The sequence below is a fragment of the Onychomys torridus genome, chromosome 1 (assembly GCF_903995425.1).
Source record: "Onychomys torridus chromosome 1, mOncTor1.1, whole genome shotgun sequence".
Classification (NCBI taxonomy): Eukaryota; Metazoa; Chordata; class Mammalia; order Rodentia; family Cricetidae; genus Onychomys; species Onychomys torridus.
This window is the reverse complement of record NC_050443.1, coordinates 103,477,506-103,503,063: the sequence shown is the minus strand read 5'-3', so window position 1 is coordinate 103,503,063 and position 25,558 is coordinate 103,477,506. Positions and strand designations below refer to the sequence as shown.

The 25,558-nt window shown below is 47.1% G+C and overlaps 2 protein-coding genes across 6 annotated transcripts in view; one reads left to right on the top strand and one right to left on the bottom strand.

The window, feature by feature from the left end:
- Positions 1 to 17,394, bottom strand: part of LOC118589073 (katanin interacting protein) — a 175,413-nt gene extending 158,019 nt beyond the window's left edge. For 3 of the 5 annotated variants that reach the window (XM_036195961.1, XM_036195968.1, XM_036195993.1), the window contains exon 1: positions 17,346 to 17,393. In XM_036195961.1, coding sequence (XP_036051854.1) covers positions 17,346 to 17,352 — 7 coding nt within the window. In that variant the 5' untranslated portion in view covers positions 17,353 to 17,393. Of the gene's footprint in view, positions 1 to 15,101; positions 15,179 to 17,345 lie in introns of those variants that run through there. The other 2 variants (XM_036195976.1, XM_036196002.1) reach the window with 2 other exon arrangements.
- A 153-nt stretch (positions 17,395 to 17,547) lies between these two features.
- Gtf3c1 (general transcription factor IIIC subunit 1) overlaps positions 17,548 to 25,558 on the top strand; it is a 67,817-nt gene continuing 59,806 nt past the window's right edge. Inside the window, exons 1-2 of the mRNA XM_036191732.1 lie at positions 17,548 to 17,856; positions 20,685 to 20,894. Of these exons, the coding sequence (XP_036047625.1) occupies positions 17,636 to 17,856; positions 20,685 to 20,894 (431 nt within the window). The 5' untranslated portion in view covers positions 17,548 to 17,635. The remainder of the gene's footprint in view (positions 17,857 to 20,684; positions 20,895 to 25,558) is intronic.

The window sequence follows — 25,558 nt, the reverse complement described above, 5'->3', positions numbered from 1 at the left end:
GGACTAGCATGGCAGGCCATGGGATGTGAAGCAGCAGTCAAATACTGAAAGCGGGTTGGAGCTCAGGGGTAGAGCCCCTGACTAGTATGCATAAGGCCCTGAGTTCAATGCCCTGTCCTGAAAACAAGTGACTAGAATTCTAGATGATTTCCTCTTTCCTCTTCTAAGGTCTACTTTTACATCTAATAAGCTACAGGTGCTGGAGAGATGGCTCAGCAGCAGGTAGAAGCACTGGCTGCTCTCAGTAAGGACAGAGATTCAGTTTCCTGCACCCAACTGTCTGTAATGTTAACTCCAAGTCTAGGGAACCTGATGCCCTCTTGTGGCTTCCAGGGGCACTGCATGTATGTGGTGCACAGACATCCATGCAAGCAAAACACTAATAAAATAAAAATAAGTAAATCCTTTAAATGGAGAGAGAGCCTTTGCTTTAAGGAAGGAAGGAAAGAAAGAAAAGAAATGAAGGGTAGTCTGGGGAGATGGGTCAGTGGTTAAATGGTTTTTGGGTCCCAGAATCTGCATAAGTGCCAGGTGAGAACGGAAGGCCTCTTCTAATTCCAGCCTCAGAAGGTTAGAGATGGGGAATCCCCAGAACAAGCTGGCTAGTGAGACCAGCCATATCAGCAATCTCTGGGTTTAACTGAGAGACCCAGCCTCATTGAATAAGGTAGAAGAGCCAGGATGATCCTCAACATCAACCTTAGGCCCCCACATACACAAGCAACTAACGTCCCCCACAACACACACACATTGTACCCACACAAATGCGCGCGCGCGCGCACACACACACACACACACACACACACACACGCACACACACGGGCACACACACGGGCACACACACGCACACGGGCACACACGGGCACACCACACATATACAAGAAAAACTGAAGCAAAAATAAAGATTTAGGGAAATAGAACGTGTGAGAAGTGCTAAAGGCTTTCCCATGGGAAGCCTGAGAGGGCTTGAAGGGAGTCTGCTGAGGACATGGAGCAGTACCATGAACCTCGTGCCTGGAAGCTTGCTGGAAGAACAGCACAGCTTCTGCAGAAGGACAGATCTCTCAAGAGGTCACTCTGGAATGCAGGGAGATAAGAATGAAGTGATGACAAAATACATTCACCACAGTTCCTTAGCTAAGCCTATGGTGACCTCGCACTAAGTTGAGGGCAAAGGTTTTATGGCCTGGCTAGAGAAAATAAGGAAGGGAAATGGGGAAAGACTAAAGAAGGTCAGTCAAGACCTGTCCCATGGCAGCTGGAGATGTTTCATTAGCACTGACTCTCCCATCACGAAGGTTCTTGGGATTCTTTACTTTCAATTACAAGTTCTGGGCCAAAGAAGTAAAACGTGCCCAAGGTCTTGGAGAAAGGAAAGAAATCGGGCAAGTGTGGTGCCAGCACAGCCCTCAAGACCCAGTGTCACTTCTACCCACACTCCACGCACCGTCTGCCCACTTCAACTTCCTGTATGCCTCTGAACCCTGATTCTGGCTTCCACCTACTGCCTGTCAGCACACGTCAGAGTGGAGCAGATAAAGCAGCAGTGCGGCAGGGTTGGGACAGTGTGCAGAGAGAGCAGCTGCCCGACCTCACAGGGGCTCAACTCCAACACTGGTCTCTATGCAGGAACAGGGCCTTCTCTGGCTAGCTTTTTTGGATTTTTGTTTTTGAAGACTCTGTAACCCAGGCTGACTTGGAACTCTGGGCAATCCTCTTGCCCCAGCCTCTCCAGCACTGAGATTACTGGTATGTACCACCATACCTGGCTTGTTTGTCAGTTTGGATTTTTTCCATAGAAACTGTTAAATCAGTGTTCCAAGAAGGCTTCTGATTTTTAAATGTTGACGTATTATTTTTATTACATTTATTTTGCAGGTTTGTGGGGGAGGGGTGGCTAATTCAGAAGTCAGAGGACAATCTGTGGGAGTTGGTTCACCCTGTGGGTTCCAGGGGTCAAAATTGGGAAATCATCTCTACCCACTGAGTTATCCCACTGGCCTGATAAATGATCTCTAAAAATTCAAAACAGGTCTCCATTTTCCAACCTAATAGGTAACTGTGGTGGTTTGAACTAGAATGGCCCCTGAAGGCTCATATATTTGAATGCTTAGCCATTAGGGAATGGCACTATTTGAGAAGGATAAACAGGTGTGGCCTTGCAGGAGGAAGTGTGTCACTGGTGATGGATTTGGAAGTTTCAAGAGCCCACACCAGGCTGTCTCTCTCTGTCTCTGTCTCTCTCACCTCTGCTTCTTGTGGATCAAGCTGTAAGCTCTGAATCCCATGCCTGCCTGTTGCCATGTTTTCTGCCGTGATGACCATGGACTGACCCCCTCTGAAACTGTAAGCAAGCGTCCAATTAAATGCTTTCTTTTATGAGTTGCCGTGGTCATGGTGTCTCTCCCAGCAATACAACAGTAACTAGGCAGGAAACTGGAAAACCACTGCTTTCCCAGTAGCAGTCAGCCCTCCTGTCTGCAGGCCCATGTGTGCAGATCCAATTAAGAGGCAATAGAAAATATTTGGGGAAGCACCTTTACAACATGCAGTACTTTTCTTCTCATTGTTCTCTAAACACAGCACAAACTGCCTCCCACAGTGTTCCCATCACACCAGGTGCTGTAACCTAGGGTGGGTTCAGAAGAAAAGGGAGGGAGCACATAGGTTACACTTAAACACTATCCAGAGGCCTTGATCCCCTGTGGACTTCACCACTGGGGGCCCAGAGCAGGAGCCTCTAGACAACAAGGGACATTTCATTACCTCTAAGTCCGTGAGCCCCCTCTGAAGAAAGTTAAAAGGATCTGCCAGAAATCCACTAGGCAAGAGCAGGAGCCAGGTAAAGGCTCCCTTTGTTCCCCATGTGCCCCCAAGTGGGGCTGGGCCTGTAAGGGACACTCCACTCTCAAAGCCTGAAACCATATTTCTGTCACTCTTCCTTTGCATTTTCCCTGTAACTGGAACTCCCAGGGCCCAGTTTATTGGCAAATTACCTGAGATAAACAAGTCATGCTAAGACCCTCCTCTCTTTTCCAAACCCAAATCGCAGCTGGCAGCTAGAGTGGTTATTTATAACCCGCACAGCATTCTTTGCGCTGGCTTCATCCTCACACCCAGATGTCTGAGAGCAGGGCAAGGCAGCACGGCACCACGACTGCCAGCCCTGGGTGGCAGGGTCTATCTGTCCAGGGGTCTCATCAGTCACAACTCCACTGAAGTCCACTGTCAGGGACAAGAAAGAGTATGCATAAACCTATAAAGAGTTTATAAACCTATAAACTGAGAGGTGTATATCCCTCTGCCCATATCTACTGAGATTCATGGATCTGGGCTTGTTCTGAGGAACTCCGGCTCCCAAACACACCCCAAACTTACTCAGTCTTCTTCACTGTCCTTCTTCTAGGCCCTGGCTTTTCTTCTAGATCCTGAACTCCCCCCAACCCCTTCTCCATGTGGGATCTCACGCTGTAGCCCAAGCTGACCTCAAACTCACAATCCAAGTGTTCGCCATCACACCCAGCTAGAGCCTCCAGTCTTGCTCAAAATTTCCAATGGCAGCTAAGTAGAAGCTCTGGGCCAGCAAGGTGGCTCAGCAGGAAAGGAACTTTCAGCCAAACTTGAAGACATGAACTCTAACCCTGGGACCCACATGGTCAAAAGAAAATGACTCTCACACTTACCCTTTAACTGCCATGTACACACACACACACACACAAACACACACACACACACACACATGCACCCATGTATACATGCAAATGGGCACACACATAGTAGAAAGAAAATGACTCTCACAGCTTATCCTCTGACCTCCATGTGTACACACACACACACACACACACACACACACACACACACACAAATGTAATAAAATCTATTTTGCAGGCAAATAGATGGAACTAGAAAATATCATCCTGAGTGAGGTAACCCAAACCCAGAAAGACAAATATGGTATGTACTCACTCATAAGTGGATTCTAGATATAAAGCAAAGAACAATCAGACTTCAACCCACAGAACCAGGGAGGCTATAAAGCAGGGGGGACCCTAAGATGACTGTGGCTTATAATAAGTTTTGGTTTTACTTAATTACTAGGCAAGCCTCAAAGAAACATTTCACTATTAGGATAAGAATTTATACTGCATCAATCTGATAATAGAAAAATAAATTAATTAATAATAAGAAAAATCTACAAACAACAACAGAAGCTCAGAGGTAGAGCCCTTGTTTAACAGGCATAAGGCCCTGGGTTCTAGCCTCAGCATCACAGACAGAAAACAACAGTAGACAAGTTTTTTTCTTTTTCTTTTTTTTTTTTTCCCCGAGACAGGTTCTCTCTGTGTAACAGTCCTGGCTGTTCAGGATCTCACTTTGTAGACCAGGCTGGCCTTGAACTCACTGAGATCCATCTGCCTTTGCTCCCAAATGCTGGGATTAAAGGCGTGTGCCATCACAGCCCAGCTTACACAGTAGACAATTTTAAAGAGACCATTATTACACCAGCTTACTTTCTGTTCCTTGTGTGTAGCAGACAACTCAAACCATGCTCTGGCTGAACAGACTCCACATGACCCTCGCCTGAGGCATCTCGATTTCCCTAAACGCCCACTCCTGCCATCTTAACCATCTTTACTCTGCTCCTTGCATCCCAGACTACTCTTCGGCCCTCTCCATTCCCTAGATCTGGGTCACTCATGCCCCAGCTTTATTCAGCTCCTCCTTCTTACCAATTAGCTTACAACTCAAAGAGATACTGTTCCTCTAGTGAACTCACCCTCAGGCCTCCTACCATAGTCTCCCACAAACACTCTCTGCTTGTTTTTTGAGACAGGGTCTCAACCATGGAGCCCTAGCTGGCCTGAACTTGCTAAGTAGACTAGACTGCCTAGAACACACAGAGCTCTGCCTGTCTCTGCCTCCTGAGTGGTAGGACAAAAGGCGTGCATCATCACACTCAGCTCCCCTTTGCTTATGTGCTCATGATCTGTCTCTTCCACCAAGGCTCTTGTAGGGCTTTATGAAAACTCAATTCTCCACACCTGAAATGGTGCCTAGACTGTAGTCAGCATCGGCAGATGTTTCTAGAATGCCGGGAGGGCCATGATCATCTATGAGAAGTGCTTTCTGGACCTGACACTTTCCCAATCTCCCTGTCCACTCCCACCACTTTCTGATGTGGTGAAATAAAATGCAATTGAATGCGCTTGATACTCCATTGAGGACCACTGGGAAATGTGTAAGGTGAGGAAAAGCTACACTTCTGTAACATAACCAGGTAACCAGTGGCTTCTGTGAAAACAGGATTCCCAGGCTGAAATACGTTCTGGTCTACCTCTGCATGGGTCACATGAGTTACTACATCCATTCTCGTCTCACAACCTATCTGGCCCCTTCCATCCCTGGGCTCACCACACAAGACAAGATGACCTCTAGATGACCTCCACAACTGCCTTGAAAAGTACAGAAACACCTAAATAATTCTGATGAAAAGGTGCATGCCTTCCCCAGACAGACCCTTTTGGGGGACTTTGTTTTGTTTTGGTTTAGTCTTTGGATACAGGGTTTGTTTATGAAGTCCAGCTGGTTTTGGAATGATAACCCTCCTGCTCCAGCCACCCAAACAGCCTAGGATACAGTTGTGTGGTTTTACCAAACATCTGCCGAATGCCCAGCATCCCTCTCAATCTCTACAAATGGAGGAACTAGCTTTTTTTTTTTTTTAAATTAGAATTTGCACACATACCCCAGTCCAATCCACAAGCTTGACTCTACTTCCTCCTCTACAGAAGCATGATGGGTAATGAAGCACCCATAAAGGGAGGGGAGGCCTGACCCTCTTTTATGGGTTTTCATAGCTTGTTTTTGCAGGATTAAAACAAAAGATGCAGAGGCAGAGTTCACAAATAGAGATACTGGGGAGAGAGGGTGGGAGGCGGGCTGAAGCGGATCTAGGTACTGCCCCCATCCCTAGAAGTCAGCATTATGAGGCTCTCCGCTCCCCTGGGCCTTAAGTAAGCCTTCACATCTGATAAATAACAGTGACAGGGCTAGGTCCAAGAACCACTCAGGAGCTCAGTCTAGTGTTAGCCAACAGCTAAAACTTGGGAGAATTCACATCTCAAAGTCTCAAGTTCTGTACTCTCGTGAAAAACGGAAAGATCTGGCGGTGCAAGGCCTGTCACTTCGCCTGCCTGGCAAAGCTGAAGCTGCCAGATGGTACAGTGCCCTCCCATTCCCACTCCTGCCTTTCCTGGTTGTCTCCCTGCAGCTGAGGTCAAGTCCAAAGTCTAGGGGGTTGGTCCCTCCAGCAAAGTTTCAGAAAAGCAAAGGCTCGAGTGTCAGAACCAATGATCTTGAGAGCAATATCATCACCAATGAAGCTAACACAAATACACTTCACATGCCAGATTCTCTGCGTAGAGTCTTTGCACATATATGCTTCTTAAAAATGCCCTAGTGGAAAGATATTGTCAGGATGGGTTTTGTGTGCATGTGTGTGTGACTAGTTCTTGTGGTTTGTTTTGTTTTGTTGATTTTCTAGACTGGGTCTCATGTAACCCAGGCTAGCTTTGAACTGATTCTTCTGCTTCTACCTCCCATGCACTGGCATTAGAGATGTCTACCACCACGCCAAGCTGGACAACACCATGCTCAGATTTCTGTGTTATAGACTGAGGAAATCACATGCTCTGATAAACTAACAGGCAGATCTTCATGACAATGAATACTTCTGAGTATGCCCAGTGGGCTTGGGAGTCACGAGGCACTGACGGAGCAGCTGCAATAGAATCCCTGGCACGGCAGTCATTTATATCGTGTCTATTACCGGCCTTGCAGACCTCACAATTTTCAACCCCTGGAATCTTCTGAGCACTAAGACAATTTAAGGCCCCTAAAGCAGAACTCGGGAATAGAGTCATTAAGTCTCTTCCAGCTAAAACCTGTGATTTTTAACTTACGATGTACTTAAAAGGACTTTATTTTCTTTGATGAGGAAACACACACATACATATATATATACTACATTGTTAGAGAATCCATTACTTAAGGTAGCAGTGGGCTCCATGGCAAGGCAGTTGTTAGGAGTGAACACAACTTCACTGGGGTGAGAACTAGAGTCAGGATGCTAGTTGAAAAGCCAGGGAGAGGCTCCAGGTCACAGCAAAGGGAGCTTGGCCAAGATATGGTATCAAGCCTGGGCTGGGGAAGCCAGATTTGATCATTAGAGAAAAAGGAAGGAAAACTGTTTGGAGATTTAACTGTGAGTCTGCTTAATGGAGATGAGCCGGAAATTCTCCAAGGGACAAACAGGCTACTCTCTCCCTGGTTACAACGGCAGTCCAGAAACACTTGTTTGTCAGGCCTCAGCATACAACAGAAGAGTGGGTCTCCACTTCCATGGGGAAAAAGGTATGAGGCCAGTCCCGCTCCAGTGTGGTAGAAGCCTCCTAGACAGGAAGAGGTACTTCTGCATGCCAGGGCCTATCACCACAGTCTGGTGGGAGTGACCTGAGAAGGTGCAGTCAGGAATGCATCACAGGGAAAGCAGGAAGCTGGGAAAGAACGTGATGTGCTCAGGAGTGGAGAGCTGCCCATGGAGGCTCAGGTGAAATCTCAGGTACCTACAGGGAAGGCCAGTATGTGTAATGCCTGCCACATGTGAGTGCCACCAGCCAGAAGAGGGCCAAACCATTAGCATATATCCAAGGTCAATGGGGGGGCCACTGTTCACTTCTGAAGGACTGGGCCTAAGTAACAACGCAGACTCAGTATAGCCAAAGCCCCTTATGAGAATGGAACCTCCAGGGATTTATGTGAAATCACAATTTTGAATTGAGAAAATATAGCTATGAGTCCAATACAGCCCAGTATAAAACTTCTGGGCAGGAGTAGGTGTCTGAAGATAAGAGATGGCACTGAGCAGGACTGCTTTTCTAGAGAAATTCTCTAAATAAAGGTAACACATCCATAGGTCACTTGTAGCTGCAAGGGCCAGGCTTTTCAGAAGCCCACAAGACCCTGGGAGTTCATAGTTTCTTGTTTTGCTTTTTGAGATGGATTTGGCTATATATCCCAGGCTGGCAGGGAACTCAAGACCTCCTGCCTCAGTTTCCCATGTGCTGGGATTGTGTGTGACACTATGCTCACTGGCAGTCTTATTTCCTCATCCTTAAAGTGCTTATAAGTAGCTCATTGATCCTCCTCCCCAGCTCTCCCCTACTTGGGAACAAAGGCAAAGTCACAGGCACAAAGGCAGCTGAGCTGAGCAGCAGAAAGCTAGCTCCACAGTGGAGGCTATCCCATTAACTCATCTTCCCCAGCCTCGTGAGGAGGCTGAGCTGTGTGTGTTCCAGTGATGACACTTGACAGTGCAGACTATTTAGATAAATTGTAGCTCTGCAGACTTCTATCTGCCATTAAGATGAGCACAATCACAATGGCATATTGAACTACCTAGAAATTAAATCAGATTGGATCCTCTATGGCAGCAGTTGGCAAGCTGACTCTGGACAGGGCCAGACAGTTAAGTATTTTGGCTTCATAGGCAATATGCTCTCTGCCAAAACCACTCAGCTCTGCCACTGCAGCATGAGAGCCACCATACATTATATGGATAGGACTGGGCACAGCTATGTTCTAATAAAACTTTATTTACAAAAGCCGGCAGTGGGGCAAAATGCTTTGGGGAGGAAGTGATCTTTACAAATGCTCTCTCCTAGACTCCCAAGCTGGACTACTGTCACCCATTTTTATAGCTTTCTCACTAGCCTGTGAGTTTAGCTGTGCAGAAACTATCTTACCTTTTCTCAGGTACTATGTATAGCATGATATAAACACAACAGTTCACAGGGACCTTTGAAGGTGTTCACAGCCACCTGTGAACTCTGAAACTTTAGAGGCCAAGGGCTCAGGCAGGTGAGAGGCACAAGGGCACTGGAAAGGACACCTCCCTCTCAGGGTACCTCTACTTGAGAGAGTAATCCCATGCAAAATCCCAGTCCAGTATTATTAGTCTCTTGATATTTCAAAACATTCAATTAGCTGTTGATGAGAAATCTCCCTATTTTTCAATGCTGACAATCAGTGCTAACATAAAAAAAACATTATGAGCCAAATAAGTGTGTCTGCAAAATGACTCCACCAGGTTACTCTGCAGCTTTTGATGTGCAGAGTTAATGTTCTGCTGCTTCTTCTTGTGTGTGCCTGTTTGTGTGTGTGGGTACATGTGTGTGCACAAGTGTGTGCAGGCCAGAGGACAATCTCAAGTGTCTTTCCTCAAGTGCTATTCATCTTTTTTTCTTACTAAATTTGTGTTTATTTTGTGCATGCATTTGTATGTTTATATGTAGAGGTTAAAGGACGACTTGCAAGAGTCTGGGTCAGAGGGATCAAACTCAGGTTGCCAGGCTTGGCAGCAGCCCCATCCACCTTTTTTTCAGCCAGGATCTCTCCCTGGTGGAACTCACCATCTCCCTAGTACTGGGACTACAGACACACCCAAATGCCCAGCATTTTATGTGGGTTTGGAGGAATTAAACCTAGACTTTCACACTTACAAGGAAAGCAGTTTACCAGCTGAGTAATGTCCCCAGGCTTGCTGCATCTCTTAATTATTTTTCTTAATCTTTTTAAATTTATACATATATATGTCTGTGCATGCTATGTATCTGCAGGTGCCAGCAGAGGCCAGGAGAGGGTGTCAGATCTCCTGGAACTGGAGTCATGGGAGGTGACTTACCCAACACAGGTGCTGGGAACCAAACTCCCTCAGTATCTTAGTCAGGGTTCTGTTGCTGTGAAGAGACACCACGACCACAGCGACTCTTACAAAGGAAAACATTTAATTGGGTGGCTTACAGTTTCAGAAGTTTAGTCCATTATCAGCATGGCAGGCAGATATGGTGCTGGAGAAGGAGCTCAGAGTTATACATTTTGTAGGCAACAGGAAGTGGTCTGAGACACTGAGCATGGCTTGAGTATACATACAAGACCTCAGAGCCTACCTCCACAGTGACCAAGTTCATCAAAAAAGCCCACACCTACTCCATCAAGGCCACACCTCCTAATAGTGCCACTCCATTTGGGGATCATTTTCTTTGAAATCACCTATGTTCCCTTCCCTATGTCCTTGGGACAGTAAGGTATATCCTGTTATATGTTAGAAGTATGTGATCTTTTTAATTTTGATTTTATAGGGAATGCAGTTAAGAGACTGCAACAATTTCAGAAGAGACTTTGAATTTTGAAACATTATTGAGACTGTGATAGACTACAGGGACTTTTGAAGATGGACTAAATGCATTTTGCATCATGATATGGTTAGTTATGAGGGCCAGGTAGTAGAATGTGGTGGTTTTAATGTAATTGGTCCTCATAAGTTCATAGGGAGTGGCACTATTAGGAGCTGTGGCCTTGTTGAAGTATGTGTGGCTTTGTTGGAAGAAGTGTATCACTGCGAAGCCAGGCTCTGAGGTCTCAAATATGTACTCAAGCCATACACAGTGTTTCATACCATTTCCTGTTGCCTGAGTCAAGATGTAGGAACTCTCAGCTCCTTCTCCAGCACCATGTCTGCCTGCATGCTGCCTTGCTTCCTGCCATGATGATAGTGGACTAAACCTCTGAACTATAAGTGAGCACCAATTAAATATTTTCCTTTATAAGAGTTATCATGGCCATGGTGTCTCTTCACAGCTATAGAAACCCTAACTAAGACACTCTGGAAGAGCAACAAGTGCTTTGTTAGCCAGGGGGCCATCTCTTCATCCCTACATCTCCTTTTAAGACTAAACATGGGTCCAGTGAGATGACTCAGTGAGTAAAGGCGCTTATTATCAAACCTGATGACCTGACTTTCATTTTCCAGACCCACATGGTAGGAGAGAACTGACCCCCTAAATTGTCCTGACTCTACACATGTGCTATGGCATCTCTGTCTCTGTCTCTGTCTCTCTCTGTCTCTGTCTCTCTCTCTCTCTCTCTCTCACACACACACACACACACACACACACACACACACACACACACGAAAAGATCAACATCTTTTTTTAAACCTTTACAGAAAATTTATCTGTTTTTTGGGTTTTTTTTATTTCCTTTTTTGTAGTACCAGAGAAGGAATACAGTATCCAGTCCATGCTAGGCAATCATTTTCCACTGAGCAGCATCCTGAGCCCCAGGAAAAAGAAAAAAAAATCTGAAAATGGGAGCAAAGCTAAGAAAGGTGATATGTATCTTTAATCTCAGCACTTGGGGGGTCAAGTTCAAAGTCATCCTCACTACACAGCAAATTCAAGGCCAGTCTATGCTATATGAGGAGAGAGAAAGAGAGAGAGAGAGAGAGAGAGAGAGAGAGAGAGAGAGAGAGAGAGAGAGAATTGTATAATGAATCCCACACCCCTCACCAGAATGCAATTTTATTTATTTTGTCATCTCGAGGTCCTGCTGCACAAATGCACTGATGTGTATGTTGAATCACTACCTAAATGCCATAAAAACAAGTGAACACATGAGCCAAGCTCCTGGAAGCTAAAGTGATAGAGTAGAGTAGTTGCTGGATACAAGAGAAAAGCACCTGGAGGAAGCAAGAAGCAAAGAAGAAAAGAGCAGACACGTGGCACATAAGGCACATATTTATTTTGCCAGAAGACCAATCTTCTGGTTAACTCATGCTCAGTTTAAGTAGTAGGAGAAACAGAAACAGCCCTAGGAGCCTGGTATGCACCAGACAAGGTCTGAACTCCTGTCTTGGTGACTGGCAGTGTGCTCCTAGCAGAGCCTCAGGGGTCATTGCTACCTGTTCTGCAGTTTGGGATCATCTAGACAAGCCAGGAAAAATTTCAGCTTGACATTATTAATCTTTGAGAAAGTTTGCTAAGCAAACGGTTGGTATCAACAGGGGAAATGTTGAATATTTGCTTCCAGGGCGGCAAAGACAAATGAACCAACTTTAAAATCCTTTCTAATGGCACTGATGTGGAGAGCTTTTCTCTAATTATCATGTCCCCCAAAGAGTGAGTACAATTGTTTTTTCTTTAACCATTTCACTGGAGAAAATTAGACTTTAATATAAAGGCGAACATTTTCATAGGCAGAGGATGCTTGCATGGCCAATTACCTTCATGAGCATAAAAAGAATGGCAAACACAAAATTCTTCTAACCCAAGAGTACACTCCCGTGTTAGAGACTGCTGTTAGATCAGGAGTTCAAGGTCACCCTCCCTTACAAATCTAGTTCTAGGTCAGACTGGGCTACAAGAGATCTAGTTTTGGGTAGAGAAGGAGAAAGGGAAATGGGAAGAGAGAATGCCTGTTCTTTTCAGCAGCAGTTTGTAAGAAGTCTGTCTATCTTCAGGTACCAATAACATCAGCTATCACTACAAATACTTCTTCTCTTTGTTTTCCTTGTTTGAGACAAGAGGTGTGTGTGGGTGGGAGTGCTATAGGCCTAGGCTGGCCTTGAACTCACAATCCCATTGTCTCAGCCTCCCAGGTGCTGGAACAATAGTGTACACCACCACACCTGGCCTAGAAATATTTCACCATCATATCCATCTCATGGACAGGAAAACAGGCTCAGAGACGGCACAGCTGAGATGGCAATCCAGGGCTACTTAGACCAAATCTAGGAGCATCACACACACACTGCAACGCAGAGATGGAATAGCGTCAATCAAACCAACGGGCCAGAGAAAAGCAGGCACAGCAAACTGCAGAACAAAGCCCAGCCCAGCTCGGGGAGACTTGCTAGACATTTAAACTGTGAGTTTAGGAAGCAACTGTTTTCTAGTAAGGCCATTGGCTTACCTAGTTGGGTAAAATCACAATTCACTTACAGCATGCTGTCCTTCAACCACAGACCAGACACACACCTATAAAGATTAATGTAAATGTGCCAGGGACAGTAGCACACACCTGAATCCCAGCACCTTGGAGGCAGAGCTTGAAACTAACCTGGTCTATACAGTGAGTTCCAGGCTAGCCACAGCTACATAGTGAGTGTCTCAAAAACCAAAAGAAAAATAGTATATAAATCGAAGTTTTAAAAAATTAGAATGGAGGGAGCAGTGAGATGGCTCAGCTGGTAAAGGTACCTGTCACCAAGTCTAATGACTTGAGTTGGACCCTGATGCACATGGTGGCCTCCACAATCATGCTATGGCACATGGGCCCTCACACATTTAAACTAATAAAAATTTAGAATGGAAAACAGGATTTTCTGAAGGTTAAAACTAACCTTAAGGTAAATACCTTCCTAGAGTAAAGCATTCCTCATGCAACCTAGCTGAAAAAGCATAGATTCCTCTGTGGCTATAATCATGCTCTAGGAGCGCAGAGGTGCTGAGGGAGCAGAAGTGACCAAGTCACTTCTCAAAACATCCTGCAACAATACATCTCAAAGTGTGTCCACAGATCTGGGCAACAGAGGGGCCTATGAGTGCAAAGTGACTTCCATCGTAGTTCTACAACTTCCTGTGTTGACTTCTGACTGATGAGGCAAAACAAAGACGGAAAAACAAAAACAAAAACAAAAACCGCTTTTAGCCCGAATCTGGGCCATGGTTTCAAATGGTACAAACAGCTGTTGTATTCTTTACTGCTGCGCACTTTGTGACACAAGCAAACAAAAGCAGACTGATCTTCACTTAAGAACAGCCCGGTTAGCTGGGCAGCGTGGTGCACGCTTTTAATCCCAGCACTCGGGAGGCAGAGGCAGGCGGACCTCTGAATCTGAGGCCAGCCTGGGTCTACAGAGTGAGTTCCAGGACAGCCAGAGCTACATAATGAGACCCTGTCTCGAAAACAATACACACACACACACACACACACACACACACACACACACACACAGAGAGAGAGAGAGAGAGAGAGAGAGAGAGAGAGAGAGAGAGAGAGAGAGGAGAGAGAAAACCAGCCTAGTAAGACAGTAAATATTAATTTTCTAACCCTCAGCCCATATGCATCAAGTAACTCTGCTACAAGTCAAGAACAATAGTTCTTCCCAGACACACCAGGAAATGGTGGAAGTTGCCAGATGAACTAACAGTATCTTGTGTGGAATATCATTTTTACTTGTATGAACAAGACACTAATTACGGCTCTTCAGATTTGGGGATCTGGCAGTTATTTTCTCAGACACAAATGAAGTGAGCCTGTCACCAGGGAAACAACTGACAATATTTGTTGCCAGTGATAAAATCAAGTTTTCAAGGGAAAGCAAGTGGTGAGGTGCCCCCACTGCTTCTGCAGTTCCCTGGACCTAATCTCTTTCTTACAAAACAGATGAGGACGACAGTCATAACATGACTCATTTCCCTTAGCTTTTTGAGACAGTCTTACTCTGTAACCCAGAATGGCTTTTCCTGTCTCTGGCTCCCAAGTGCTAGGATTACAGGTGTGAAACACACTTTTATCTCCTAATGTGATTTTTTTTTTTTTTTTGATGATGGGTCATTTCTAATGTCACCATTTAGAGGATTTGCATGTTACTTAGCCAGCAGTTTCCATGTAACCAATAGCTAAAACTATAAAATTGGATATGGAGAAAACAGCCCATAGATCAAAGGGCAAGACAGACCAGTGGAATTTATTATATGAGTCCCAAGTTCACTAAACACATTGCAATTGACCTTTTAGAAACTGTCACTCACTAGCTTTGATGTAGTACCAAAGTGTCAACAGTTATCTCAAAAGGTAAAGATATTCATTTCCCATCCACTTATATATGTGTGAGGCTATCTGTTCATAGTCATTAGCCAAATTAGCATAATTATTGGTAGAAGTTAGTATCCTATAGCAGAAGAGTTCAACAGCCTCCTTTTGACTCTTTGAGACAAAGTATCACTATGTAAGTCAAACTTGCCTTGAGGTCATGATCCTGCTTCGCCTCCCAAGTGCTAGGATAACAGACATGCAGCCCCTATGTGGATCTGGCTTAGCTGTTTTTTCTATTAAACTGGACATGGAGATTTGAGAAAATGTAAAATAAGCCATGCATAGTTTCTCATGCCTTTAATTTTTAAGAGACTGACAAAGGAGGTTCAAAAGTTCAAGGTCTGCTTTAACTACAGAGTTCAAGGCTAGCCCATGAAACTTACTGAGATTTTTTTTAAAGGGATGGGAGAGCCACTTGGTACATAGCTCAGCTGTTGGGCAGTTGTTTAGCAGAAGTGAGGTCAGAGTTTAATCCCTAGTCCTAAAAACAGTGAAAGGAAAGAAAGAGAGAAAGAGAGTTAAGTAGCATGGTGGCATTTGTATGTAATCCAAGTACTTGGAGGCTGAGGCAAGAGGATCAGGAGCTCAGGTTCATCCTTGTCTACAAAGCAAGCTGGAAACTAGCCCGAGCTACATAAGACCCCATCTCAAAACAAAACAATAAGGGAGAAAGAAAATATAAAGTAATACAATTCTTTTACTATTTTGGGGAAGGGAACACATAACTATTGTCATTAAAAATATTTAAGTTCAGGAGTAAAAGTCTAGTTTTTTTGTTTTGAGTCAGGGTCTCACTATGTAGCTTTGGCTGACCTGGAACTCACTGTGTAGACCAGGCCACTCTTGAATTCACAGAGACCTCCTTAGTACTGGGGGGAATGGCACACACCACCACTCCTGGCTTGACGTAAATTCTAAGTGAATTGATAGTTTGAAATTTTGTATTTATATGGCAACATCACAGACATAATACATGCAAGCAAAGGTCTTTTTGGTTTTTGTTTATTTGTTTTGAGACAGGATTTCTCTATGTGTAGCCCTGGCTCTCCAGGAACTCACTCTGTAGACCAGGCTGGCCTGGAACTCAGGGAGATTCTTGAACTCAAGAGTGCTGGGATTAAAGGATTAAAGGCATGAACCACCACTGTCCGAGGTGTTCAAGGCCTAAAAGGTTTAAGAACCGTTCTACAGCAGCACTACTTGGATCTCCCCTCAGGGCAAACCGGTGAAACACATTTATTTGTTTGTTTTTCAAGACAAGGTTTCTCTGTGTAACAGTCCTGGCTGACCTGGAACTCACTTTGTAGACCAGGTTGGCCTTAAATTCACAGAGATCCACCTGCCTCTGCCACCCAAATGCTGGAATTAAAGGTGTGCCATACCACCACCACCCAGCCAAAACACATTTTTTAAAAAAGTTATTTATTTTCATTTCATGTGCATTCATGTTTTTCTTGCATGTATGTCTGTGTGAAGGTGTCAGATCCTCTGAAACTGGAGCTACAGGCAGTTAAGAACTGCCATGTAGGTGCTGGGAATTGAACCCAGGTCCTCTGGAAGAACCGCCAGTGCTTTTAACCTCTGAACCATCTCTCCAGCCCCCTAAAACACAATTTTTAAAAAATGCCTCAAGTACAAAGGGCAAAGACATCTTTTAGGCACATACAATATAGCATGTCTTTCCATACTGCATCCGCTGGCTATCAAAGGATCACAGATTCCCCAGAAGTAAGAGGCAGAAATGTACTGTGAAACAGCACATTAGCATAGACCATTCCAGTCTCTCCAGATATTAGTGTTCCTTCCCATCTGAAAAGCTGGACATCAGAATAGCTAATTCCCAGGTGGCTTGTGAGCAGTGATTCTAACCAGGCTGTCTCTGGTCTTAAAGCGGACTGGCTGTCATAGTCTGAGACTTGCTCCTGAAGACATTTGACAAGATCTGAGCAACAGCTTCTTTACAGATTGGAAACTGGTTTTCTATCACAGCCCACCAAACTAGCCCCTGTAGACGTGTGCACTGGCAAGCTCTGCAATGAAAGGCTTCTAAAAACCTCTTCAAATGTCAGACTCCCATAATTCTACTTCGGATACCATGCCCAGGAGTCGTACGCTGCCTCTTATTAGCTACTTGACTTTGAGCAGGCAAGTTGCTTACCCTCCTGGCCTCAGTTCCCTTGTCTGTAAAACGAATAACTATCCCAAAGGAATGCTGTGAAACGTGTCCTTGTCAGTAGTTGTAGAGGCCCTGGCTCCGAATAGTTAAGCACTCAGTTAACACGAGTTACCAACAACAAACTCCAAAGCACATTTCCTTCCACTCCTGATGCCAGTAGCTGACATACTACTCCCAGAGGGCACGCTTACCTCCAACCAACTTCCACATGCCCATTGCCCATCCCAGGACCCCCGCGATCCTCCTCGGGTCTCCCCAGCGTCAACCTGTCCCCACTCCCTACGTCTGAGAGGACTTCCTACAGGATCACTCCCCGGCCGCGGTCCCCATCCCACACCACCAGGCACCATCGTGGGCCGGAGGCCCTGCGGCCTGGCATTCTGCCCCGAGGCGCCTCCGAGAGATGAGGGGACAGCCGCCCGACCTCCCGGCGGGGCCCACGGACACTAACCGTCCATCCCTAGAGGCGGCGGTTCCGGGAGCCCGAACCGGAAGCGGCCCTGACACTGTTTGCAGTTCCCCTGGTTACTAGGAGGTTCCGGACCAATGGCAAAGAAGCCAAGTTCATTGAGCCCGCCTCCGGATCTCGTGACGTCACGACGGAGCGCAGGGACTTCCCCTCTGCTCTGGGCGTCTGGCCCCCCCTTCCCCAGGCCGCCGGCCGCTGTACGCAGGCGCGCTGGGCCCGGACCTCGGCGGCGAGGTGCGCAGGCGCCCCGGGCGCTGCTAACTGAAGCGGCCATGGACGCCCTCGAGTCGTTGTTGGACGAGGTGGCCCTGGAGGGGCTCGACGGCCTGTGTCTGCCCGCGCTGTGGAGTCGCCTGGAGTCCCGCTCGCCTCCCTTTCCCCTGCCGCTGGAGCCCTACACGCAGGAGTTTCTGTGGCGGGCCCTAGCCACGCACCCGGGCATCAGTTTTTACGAGGAGCCGCGAGAGCGACCCGATCTGCAGCTCCAAGACCGGTCAGCCACCAGGGTGGGGTGGGGGCTGAGAGCCTGGAGGAGACGGGGTGCAGCGGTGCAGAGCGCCGGCCCGGGACCGTGGGGCGTGGGGGAGGGGCGCGGGGGCGGGCTAACCTGGGCTCCCTGCGCCCTGACAGGCCCAAGAGTGATGAGCTGGGGGAGGGGGCAACCACTGAGACCCAGCTGTCTCCCGGTGTGTTGAGAGAGTCACAGAGTTCCTTTAAGTTAGGGGGTAGAACCGGAGCAGGAAAGTGGTTGAAAAGTGGAACCAGGTGAGGTCCTTCAGGGGCCTTTAGGGAGCGTTCGTTCTGAAAGCTAAGGCAACTGGAGGTCTGCACAGCACCAAACATAGCCGTGAACGAAGAGCTGAGGCGTGTGGGGGGCCTCTTGCCTTAAGTGGGTTCTGGTCCCAGACCCAGTTCTGGAAGCCACAGAACTCAGATCGGTACAGTGACCTGTGAGCTGTTGTCTTTTCGTTTTTCAGAGGAGGAAACTGGCCACAGAGAGGTTAAGGGATGTGCACAGGATTCGGGAGTTGCTAAGTTGAGCCGTCCTTCTCCAGGAATAGATAATCCAGTCCCTTGCATGTTCTAAACAAGAGTTCTACCACTGAGAACACCTTTAGCCTCAGCCCACCCCTCTTCAATGTTACATTAAGAAATGGCTGACTATATAGTCCAGTCTGGCATCATACCCTCCTGCCTCTGCACCCTAGCACTTGGATTGCAGGCGTGCCCCACCATGCCTGGCAAGTCGGAACTCTTTATGCAGGTCAGAGGAGGTTCCCAGAGGTAATAACGAGCCAGACAAGACTTAAAAAGTTATGATTTAGGCAGCCACTTGGCAAAGAGTGCTCTGAACAGACAACACCAAGTAGGACAGCCTAACAGAAGGGAAGCTCCATGCATGCGCCTGGAGTGTGAGCTGGGAAGAATGGGGGGTAATGGCGCCACTTACGTGTGCTTATCGTGGGGTACTGAAGGTACTTACAAGGTGCAGAAAGTTGTACAACACCCTCAAGAGGTGTGCATTATGAAGAGAAAATGAGGCTCTAAGGGGTATAGTGGTCAAGGTCATCAACCAGTAAGAAAAGATTCCAGAACTTGAATCCAGGCAATCTGGGGCCAGGATCCTCTCTGCCCTTAACCAGATTTGGCTGAGAGGGAGCCTATGATTATTTAATCCACTTGAAGAAGCCCTCCTTTACCATAAAGACAATAGGAAGTCGCTGAGTAGGGGGTAAGACTAGTGGCTGAGTGGAACTGAGAGACTGAGACATAGCCTCTCAGAGACTGGTTTGTCTGGTGGGGGTGGGAATAAAGAGAACACGGGATCAAGACATATCAGGTAGCCAGGTATAGTGTGCCACGTGCCTGTAATCCCAGCAGACTCAGGCGGGAGGATCTGAATTTAAGACCAGCTCTGGCTACATGGTGAGAACCCATGCTAAAAAAAAAAAAAAACAATAAAAAGACATGTTTAGGAAGACAGGGAGTGAGGAAAGACAGAAATGGAGGTCTATGTACTCTGAGTCTGTTGCTGAGGCACCTGAATGAAACTAATCCCCTTCACTGAATGGAGGACACAGAAGAACAGAGTTGGGTCTGGGGGAGGTGCGAACTGTTCTGGGAGTCTCCTTTGAGTCTAGAGAAGACTGTAGTAAATAGATCAAGTGGGTAAAGCAGCCAGAGGGAGGGGCTAGGCTAGACCTTTGTGAGTCATTCCTTGCACTTGGTAATTAAGAGATCATCCCTAGGACTATGTTGTGATTGGACACCTCCCTAAGCTACACCTACATTTCAGGCTGGATGGAGGACACAGTGCCTTCAACCAAGATTAAAGTGTGGGTGGAGGAGAAAACAGGCCACAGTATGCCCTGGAAGACCTGAAAATTGAGAGTTAAAAGTTTACAGAAAGGACAAGGGTTTTCAAAAAGTTTTAAAGTATATACGTGGCACCTCAGCTGTGATAGAGAAGGGTGCTAGCCAGGCTCCAAAGGCAAGTAATACCTTACCTTAGTTTACCAGCTTCAAGAGTGCAACTTAAGGTGCTTGCTGATAAGAGGCAGCTGAGAGGGTGTACTAGGCTCCAGGAACTTGATGGGAGGCAGGGAAGCAGGCTTGGGTGGAATTGGAGCAACTATTGAAACCATAAACATGGATAAGAGGCCTGGAGAGATGACTAAAGGGAGAAAGCTGCCTGAGGAGGACAGATGGGGGAGGGTGATGGGGGGGGCACGGAGGGGCGGGGAGCATCCAAAGACCAGGAACTAGATCTGGAGGGAAAGCAAAGGCTCTGGCCAGGAGAGTGGATCAGGTCTCCGCACTGGTGGGTTGGGATCCTAGGAAGGTCTTGTTCTCTGTGATAGAGAGATAAGAACCTGGGCTAGAGATGTAGCTCAGTTGGTTTGAGCCTTAGCACTGTATTAAAGCAGGTGTGGTGGAATTCCACCTGTAATTCCAGCATGTGGAGGATGAAGCAGGAGGATCAGGACTTCGAGGTCATTCTTGGCTGTGTATCCTTGCTTAGCACACATGAGTCCCTGTCTCAAAATGAAAGAAAGACAAAACCTGCTTGTCAAGATTAGCGGCAGGCCAGGCATGGTGGTGCCTGTGTGTAATCCTAGCACTCTGGAAGCTGAGGCAGAAGGATCAAAACTTCAAGGCCCGTTCAGGCTGCACGGTTGGATTGTTTCAAAAAGAAAAAGACTGGACTGAGTATCTCATCTCCTCTTCCCTCTGGTCTCTACAGGGAGTTGGTGGGAGATGCCAGGTGCATGTTATCGATGAAGCTGAGTTAGAGCTTTATGTATGTGTTTTCCTCCCTAGATATGAAGAAATTGACTTGGAAACTGGAATTTTGGAGTCCAGAAGGGACCCGGTCACTTTGGAGGACGTCTACCCCATTCACATGATCTTAGAGAATAAGGATGGCATCCAGGGCTCCTGCCGATACTTTAAGGAGAGGAAGGACATTACCAGTAACATCAGGACCAAGTGTTTGCAGCCTCGTTGTACGATGGTAGAGGCCTTCAGCAGGTAAGTGACTCACGTTCTCAGCTGTCCCTTGGTAACTAGGTGCTCTGAAATCAGATGCAGCATCTGGGACATCTTCTCAGTGTCTGTAAGGTGGAACCTTCACACCACCCCTGAGGCCTGGGGTTCAGTGGTCCTGACTTCCTGTCCTTTGTGTCCACAGTCCTAGAACGGTTGGAGCTGGGGTAGCCAGCCTTTGCCCTGCACACCCTGCCTTCCCTTTACAAGTTCTCAGTCACTATCCTGTTCTTCCACAACTGACCAGTCCAGACTGCCATTTTTCTGAAGTGCCCAACCACGGTCCACCTCCTTCCTGTCTCCAGGTCAGGGAGAAGGTGCCTTTATGAGCTCTGGGACCTTGCACACTGCCCTCCTCTCTTTATCTGAGGCCATAAGGTTGATTTCTCCCTGGTTGCAGGATCCAAAACTGTGGTCTAGATGTCTTTCTCCTTCCCTCCTGCAAGCCCAGCTTCCGTGCCTCCTCTTCTCTCCCACTTGTGTTTGTTCTTTTGCTGGAGTTTTCACTTCTGCTCACAGTCTGGGGCTTTTTTTTTTTTTTGAGCACACTGATGGGCTCACCTACCTGGTGACTACCACCTTTCTTCACCCCATGGTGTCTGTCTTAGAGTGAGCTTTTTGGAAGAGACACGGGTTCTCTGTGTATCTATCTTCCCCTCCCTCTCGCTCCTCTGCTCCGTGCAGATCTGGCTCTGGCCTGACACTATCACTCCCAAGGTCCTAACCAGCAAGTCCGTCACCCCTGAGGGGGAGCATTGGAGGTCCTAGAAGCTTTGGCCCCAGGGCTCCTGTAGTCTCCTGTTTTCCTCACTGATGCTCACCAGCTTGTGGTGGGCTCCCCTGCCCCTCCTGCCCTGTCAAGGATTGGCTGCTCCCACATGTCTTAGGAGTCCCTCAGTCTCTGGTTGTTGTTTCCTTCACCACAATCTCTTCGTCCTGGTCAGAGGCATGCTCATGAGCCAGGCTGTCTCTTCTAGGCCCTTCTCTCTGTGACATGTACATTCGGTTGTCTGTCATGTCCTACTGCCTTATCTTTCTACATCTGTCTCCAGTAATCCAGAAGTCTCTCACCCCATTGGCTCAGTCTCTTCCACCTTCTATACCGACGGGAGGTTTTTCCTAAGATGAAAATGTGATGGATGGATGGTCTTCCTGTTGCTTGGGGCCAGGGTTTTGAACTAGCCACATCATCCACAGATTTGTTTGCTCAGATTGAGGTTGTATTTATTTTAGAGATTACTTCATCTCTAACATCTGGAAGCATGGATGTCCAGAATCTCTTTGGGGGTGAGGGGGAACCCCACAAGATTTAGCCATATGAAAGACTGGTTTTTAAAGGCACCATAGGCCACAGTCCCCTTCAGATGAGCTAGGTACCAGCTGCTCATTTTCCATACCAGCAGGCTTGTTCAGATTTGCCACCTGATGTGTTTACTATGGCCCAGAGGCCCCTAGTGACCTTGTCCCTGCTCTCACCTAGTCTCCCTGCTCTCACCTAGTCACCCTCAGGTTCCTGTTTCCCTTGTGTGAAAGGAAAGGTGTGTGCTGTTCCTGTGCTTAGAATGTTCTACCTGCACACCAGCGCCCCACCCCAGCTTCAGCTGCACTCCTCACCAAGTGTCTTGGTTGCCCAGACACCATCAGATAACTCTGAAAGAGTGGTACAGTGAACAGTTGGGTCTCCAGAATTTGACCATGTGTGGGAAGGTCACAGGTAGAGCTAGCAGAAGCCATTGAATTGGGCCAAAGTCACTTTAAGTGTTCATTGGCAGCATTCTCCTTACCAGGAGACCATTGGCTCAGCAATGGCAGAGTCTCTTCACTGTGCTCAACAGTGACCCTCTCAGGTCTCCCATGTGCTCGGCCCTTCTCCCTCCCACCTCCCTGCTGGCCTCGGTTCTGAGACTACGGTGTGCACTCACTCTGACCACACAGATGCCTTTCGGAAGCTCTGGAGGTAGAGCCCCTGATGTAACTGTTCGTTTTCTGGCTTTTCCCTGTGAGCTCTTTGAGGGTAGATTCTTGTATTACTTATCACAGTGTCCTGGCTCCTTACACTCTGCCCAGCATCAGACACCAGAGCAGTGGTCATAGTCCACAGATGTGCAGTAGCAGGAATCTTGGGACCAGCAGCTGGGCAGTTCTTAATGCAGACAGGATCAGGCACATCCAGGTGATATGGCAGTCAGTCCTTAACACAGGCTGTTGGCCTGATGGTGTGAATGCAGGATGAAAATTGAACAAGATTGAATAAGCAGCAAGCTTGTTTTTCTGTTTGCAGTCTTTTACCCAGCTGGCCTCTTGTAGTTTCTCTTAGTGAGCCTGTTTTGAGGGAAAAATGGCTTAGGTCTAAGTCTTTAAGGACAGACTGCATAGACGTCAAACGTGTTAGACCTCACGTGGTACAAATACAACCTCTTTCGTTGTTGTTTACTTGGAGTAGTGAAATCATGTGGCAGGTGCAGGAGCACGGGAAACTGACTGAGCAGAGCCCTTGGGCTGCTGAGACCTCAAGGACAGATGTTAGTAAACAGTAGAACAGAAGAGCCAGGGTGGCTCTACAAAGGGACAGGTAGCCGAGCTTTCTGTAAATCTGGGAGAGGGCAGTCCTCCAGCTCAGCTCAGTCACATGGCGCCACCCTGTGAGTGAGGGCTGGGTCTCCCTGCAGCTGGGCCAGAGCATGAGCGGAGCAGCTCAGTGTGCAGTGGTAGGCAAGGCGGTAGTGAGGTTTAGCTGGAGCGTGATGATACATAGTGTGTTAGCAGCTTTTTTCTTGGCAGTGACAGAGGACCTGGCAGGAAACAAGCTAGGAAGGATTTGTTTTGTCACGGATTGAGAGAGTCCACTTAGTTCCTCTGCTCAGGAAGGCATGGCAGGAGTGTGAAACCGCACATCCTGACAAATCACGAGACAGATGGATGCTGGTCCTCTGCTACCTTTCTTCACGTTTCCTTTTTGTTCAGGACACTAGCCTGGGGATGATGCAGCCCACATTGTCCAAGGCAAGTCTTCCCCACTCAGGAAGTCCTCTACCTCTAGAAAAGAGCTCACAGACACACTCAGGTGTGCTTCAGTAATGTGCTGGGTACTATCAACACTGTCAAATTGACACTTGAAAATAAAAGTTACACATCACACTCTGGACCAGAGGCCCCAGCATGAAGCGTGATAGAGGACAGAAGGGAGCATCAGACCCCCTGGAGTCACGAGTGGGGTCTGGGAACTCAAAACGCAGGTCTTCTGTGAGAGCAGCAAGAGCTTCTTTTTTTTTTCCCAGCCCTCACAGTACTCTGCTTGATGTCTTGAAGGGCCTTGCTAGGAAGTCTCTGGGTCTCCTTAGGACATCATTGTTCATAACACATCCAGTGGTGGGAAGAGCTAATGTTTCAGTAGTGGAGTCAGAAATCAGACCCCTGCTTCTTTGCCCACATGGCGTCTCAGCCCTGAGGCTTACTGGTGTGGCTCACACGGTAGTCCTTCATTCACAGGTACCCATGGAACCTCACTCTGCATACATTGTTTTGAGAATTGAGTGTTGGGGCTGGAGAGAGAGATGGCTCAGCACTGAAGAGCACTGTCTGCACTTCCAGAGGTCCTGAGTTCAATCCCAGCACTTAAATGGCTCACTAGTCCCCTGGGATCCGATGTCCTCTTTTGATGTGCAGATGTACTTGCAGACAAAAGATCCTTGTACATAAAATAAGTAAATCTTCAAAAGAAAAATTAAGAGTGCCACATCCTTCCCAGGTGTTCTACTTAGCTTCTCTGTTGACCTTTGGGGAGAAAGGATTTTTTTTGGCTTACACTTCCTAATCACGGTCTATTATTGATGGAAACCAAGGCAGGAACTAAAGCAGAGACCATGGAGGAACACTGTGTGCTGGCTGGCTCCTCAGGGGTTGCTCAGTTTGCTTTATTTTAATTTTATGTATATGAGTGTTTTGCCTTATGTGTATGTACTGCATGTGTGGTTGATGCCCACAGAGGTCAGAAGAAGGCATCAGATCTCTCGGAACTGGAGTTTCAGATGGTTGTGAGTCTGCATCATTGCTGGGAACCAATCCTAGGTCTTTTGCAATTCAGTTTTCTTTTTTCTTTTATTCATTTTACATATCAACCCCTTCCATCCTCCTACCACTCCCTTCCCTCCCCACCTTCCCACCCCCAGCCCTCATCCCTTCCTACTACAGGGTAAGTTCTTCCATGGGGGAACAGCTAAGCCTGGTACATTCAGTTGAGGCAGGATCAAGCCCCTCCCTGCTTTATCAGGGGTGAGCAAGGTGTCTGACCATAGGTAATGGGGTCCAGAAAGTCAGCTCATTCATCCAGTTTGCTTTCTTATATAACCAGGACCACCTGGCCAGGGCTGCTCACAACAGGCTGGGCCCTTCAACATCATTATTAATCAAGATGTCTCACAGACATACCCACAGGCTAGTCTGATGAAGACAGTTCTTCAGGCCTTCTTGAGGCCTCTCTTTCCAGATGACTCTAGTTTGTGTCAAATTGACCTCCTTTCAACTTGACACATAACCATATCACTATTAAGTCATGATCTTTCCTTTCTTGTTTATCCCACGATCTCCTGTTAATATCACAATATAGTATATAGTCCAAATTTTAAAAGTCCTAACGTCCTTTAAAAATT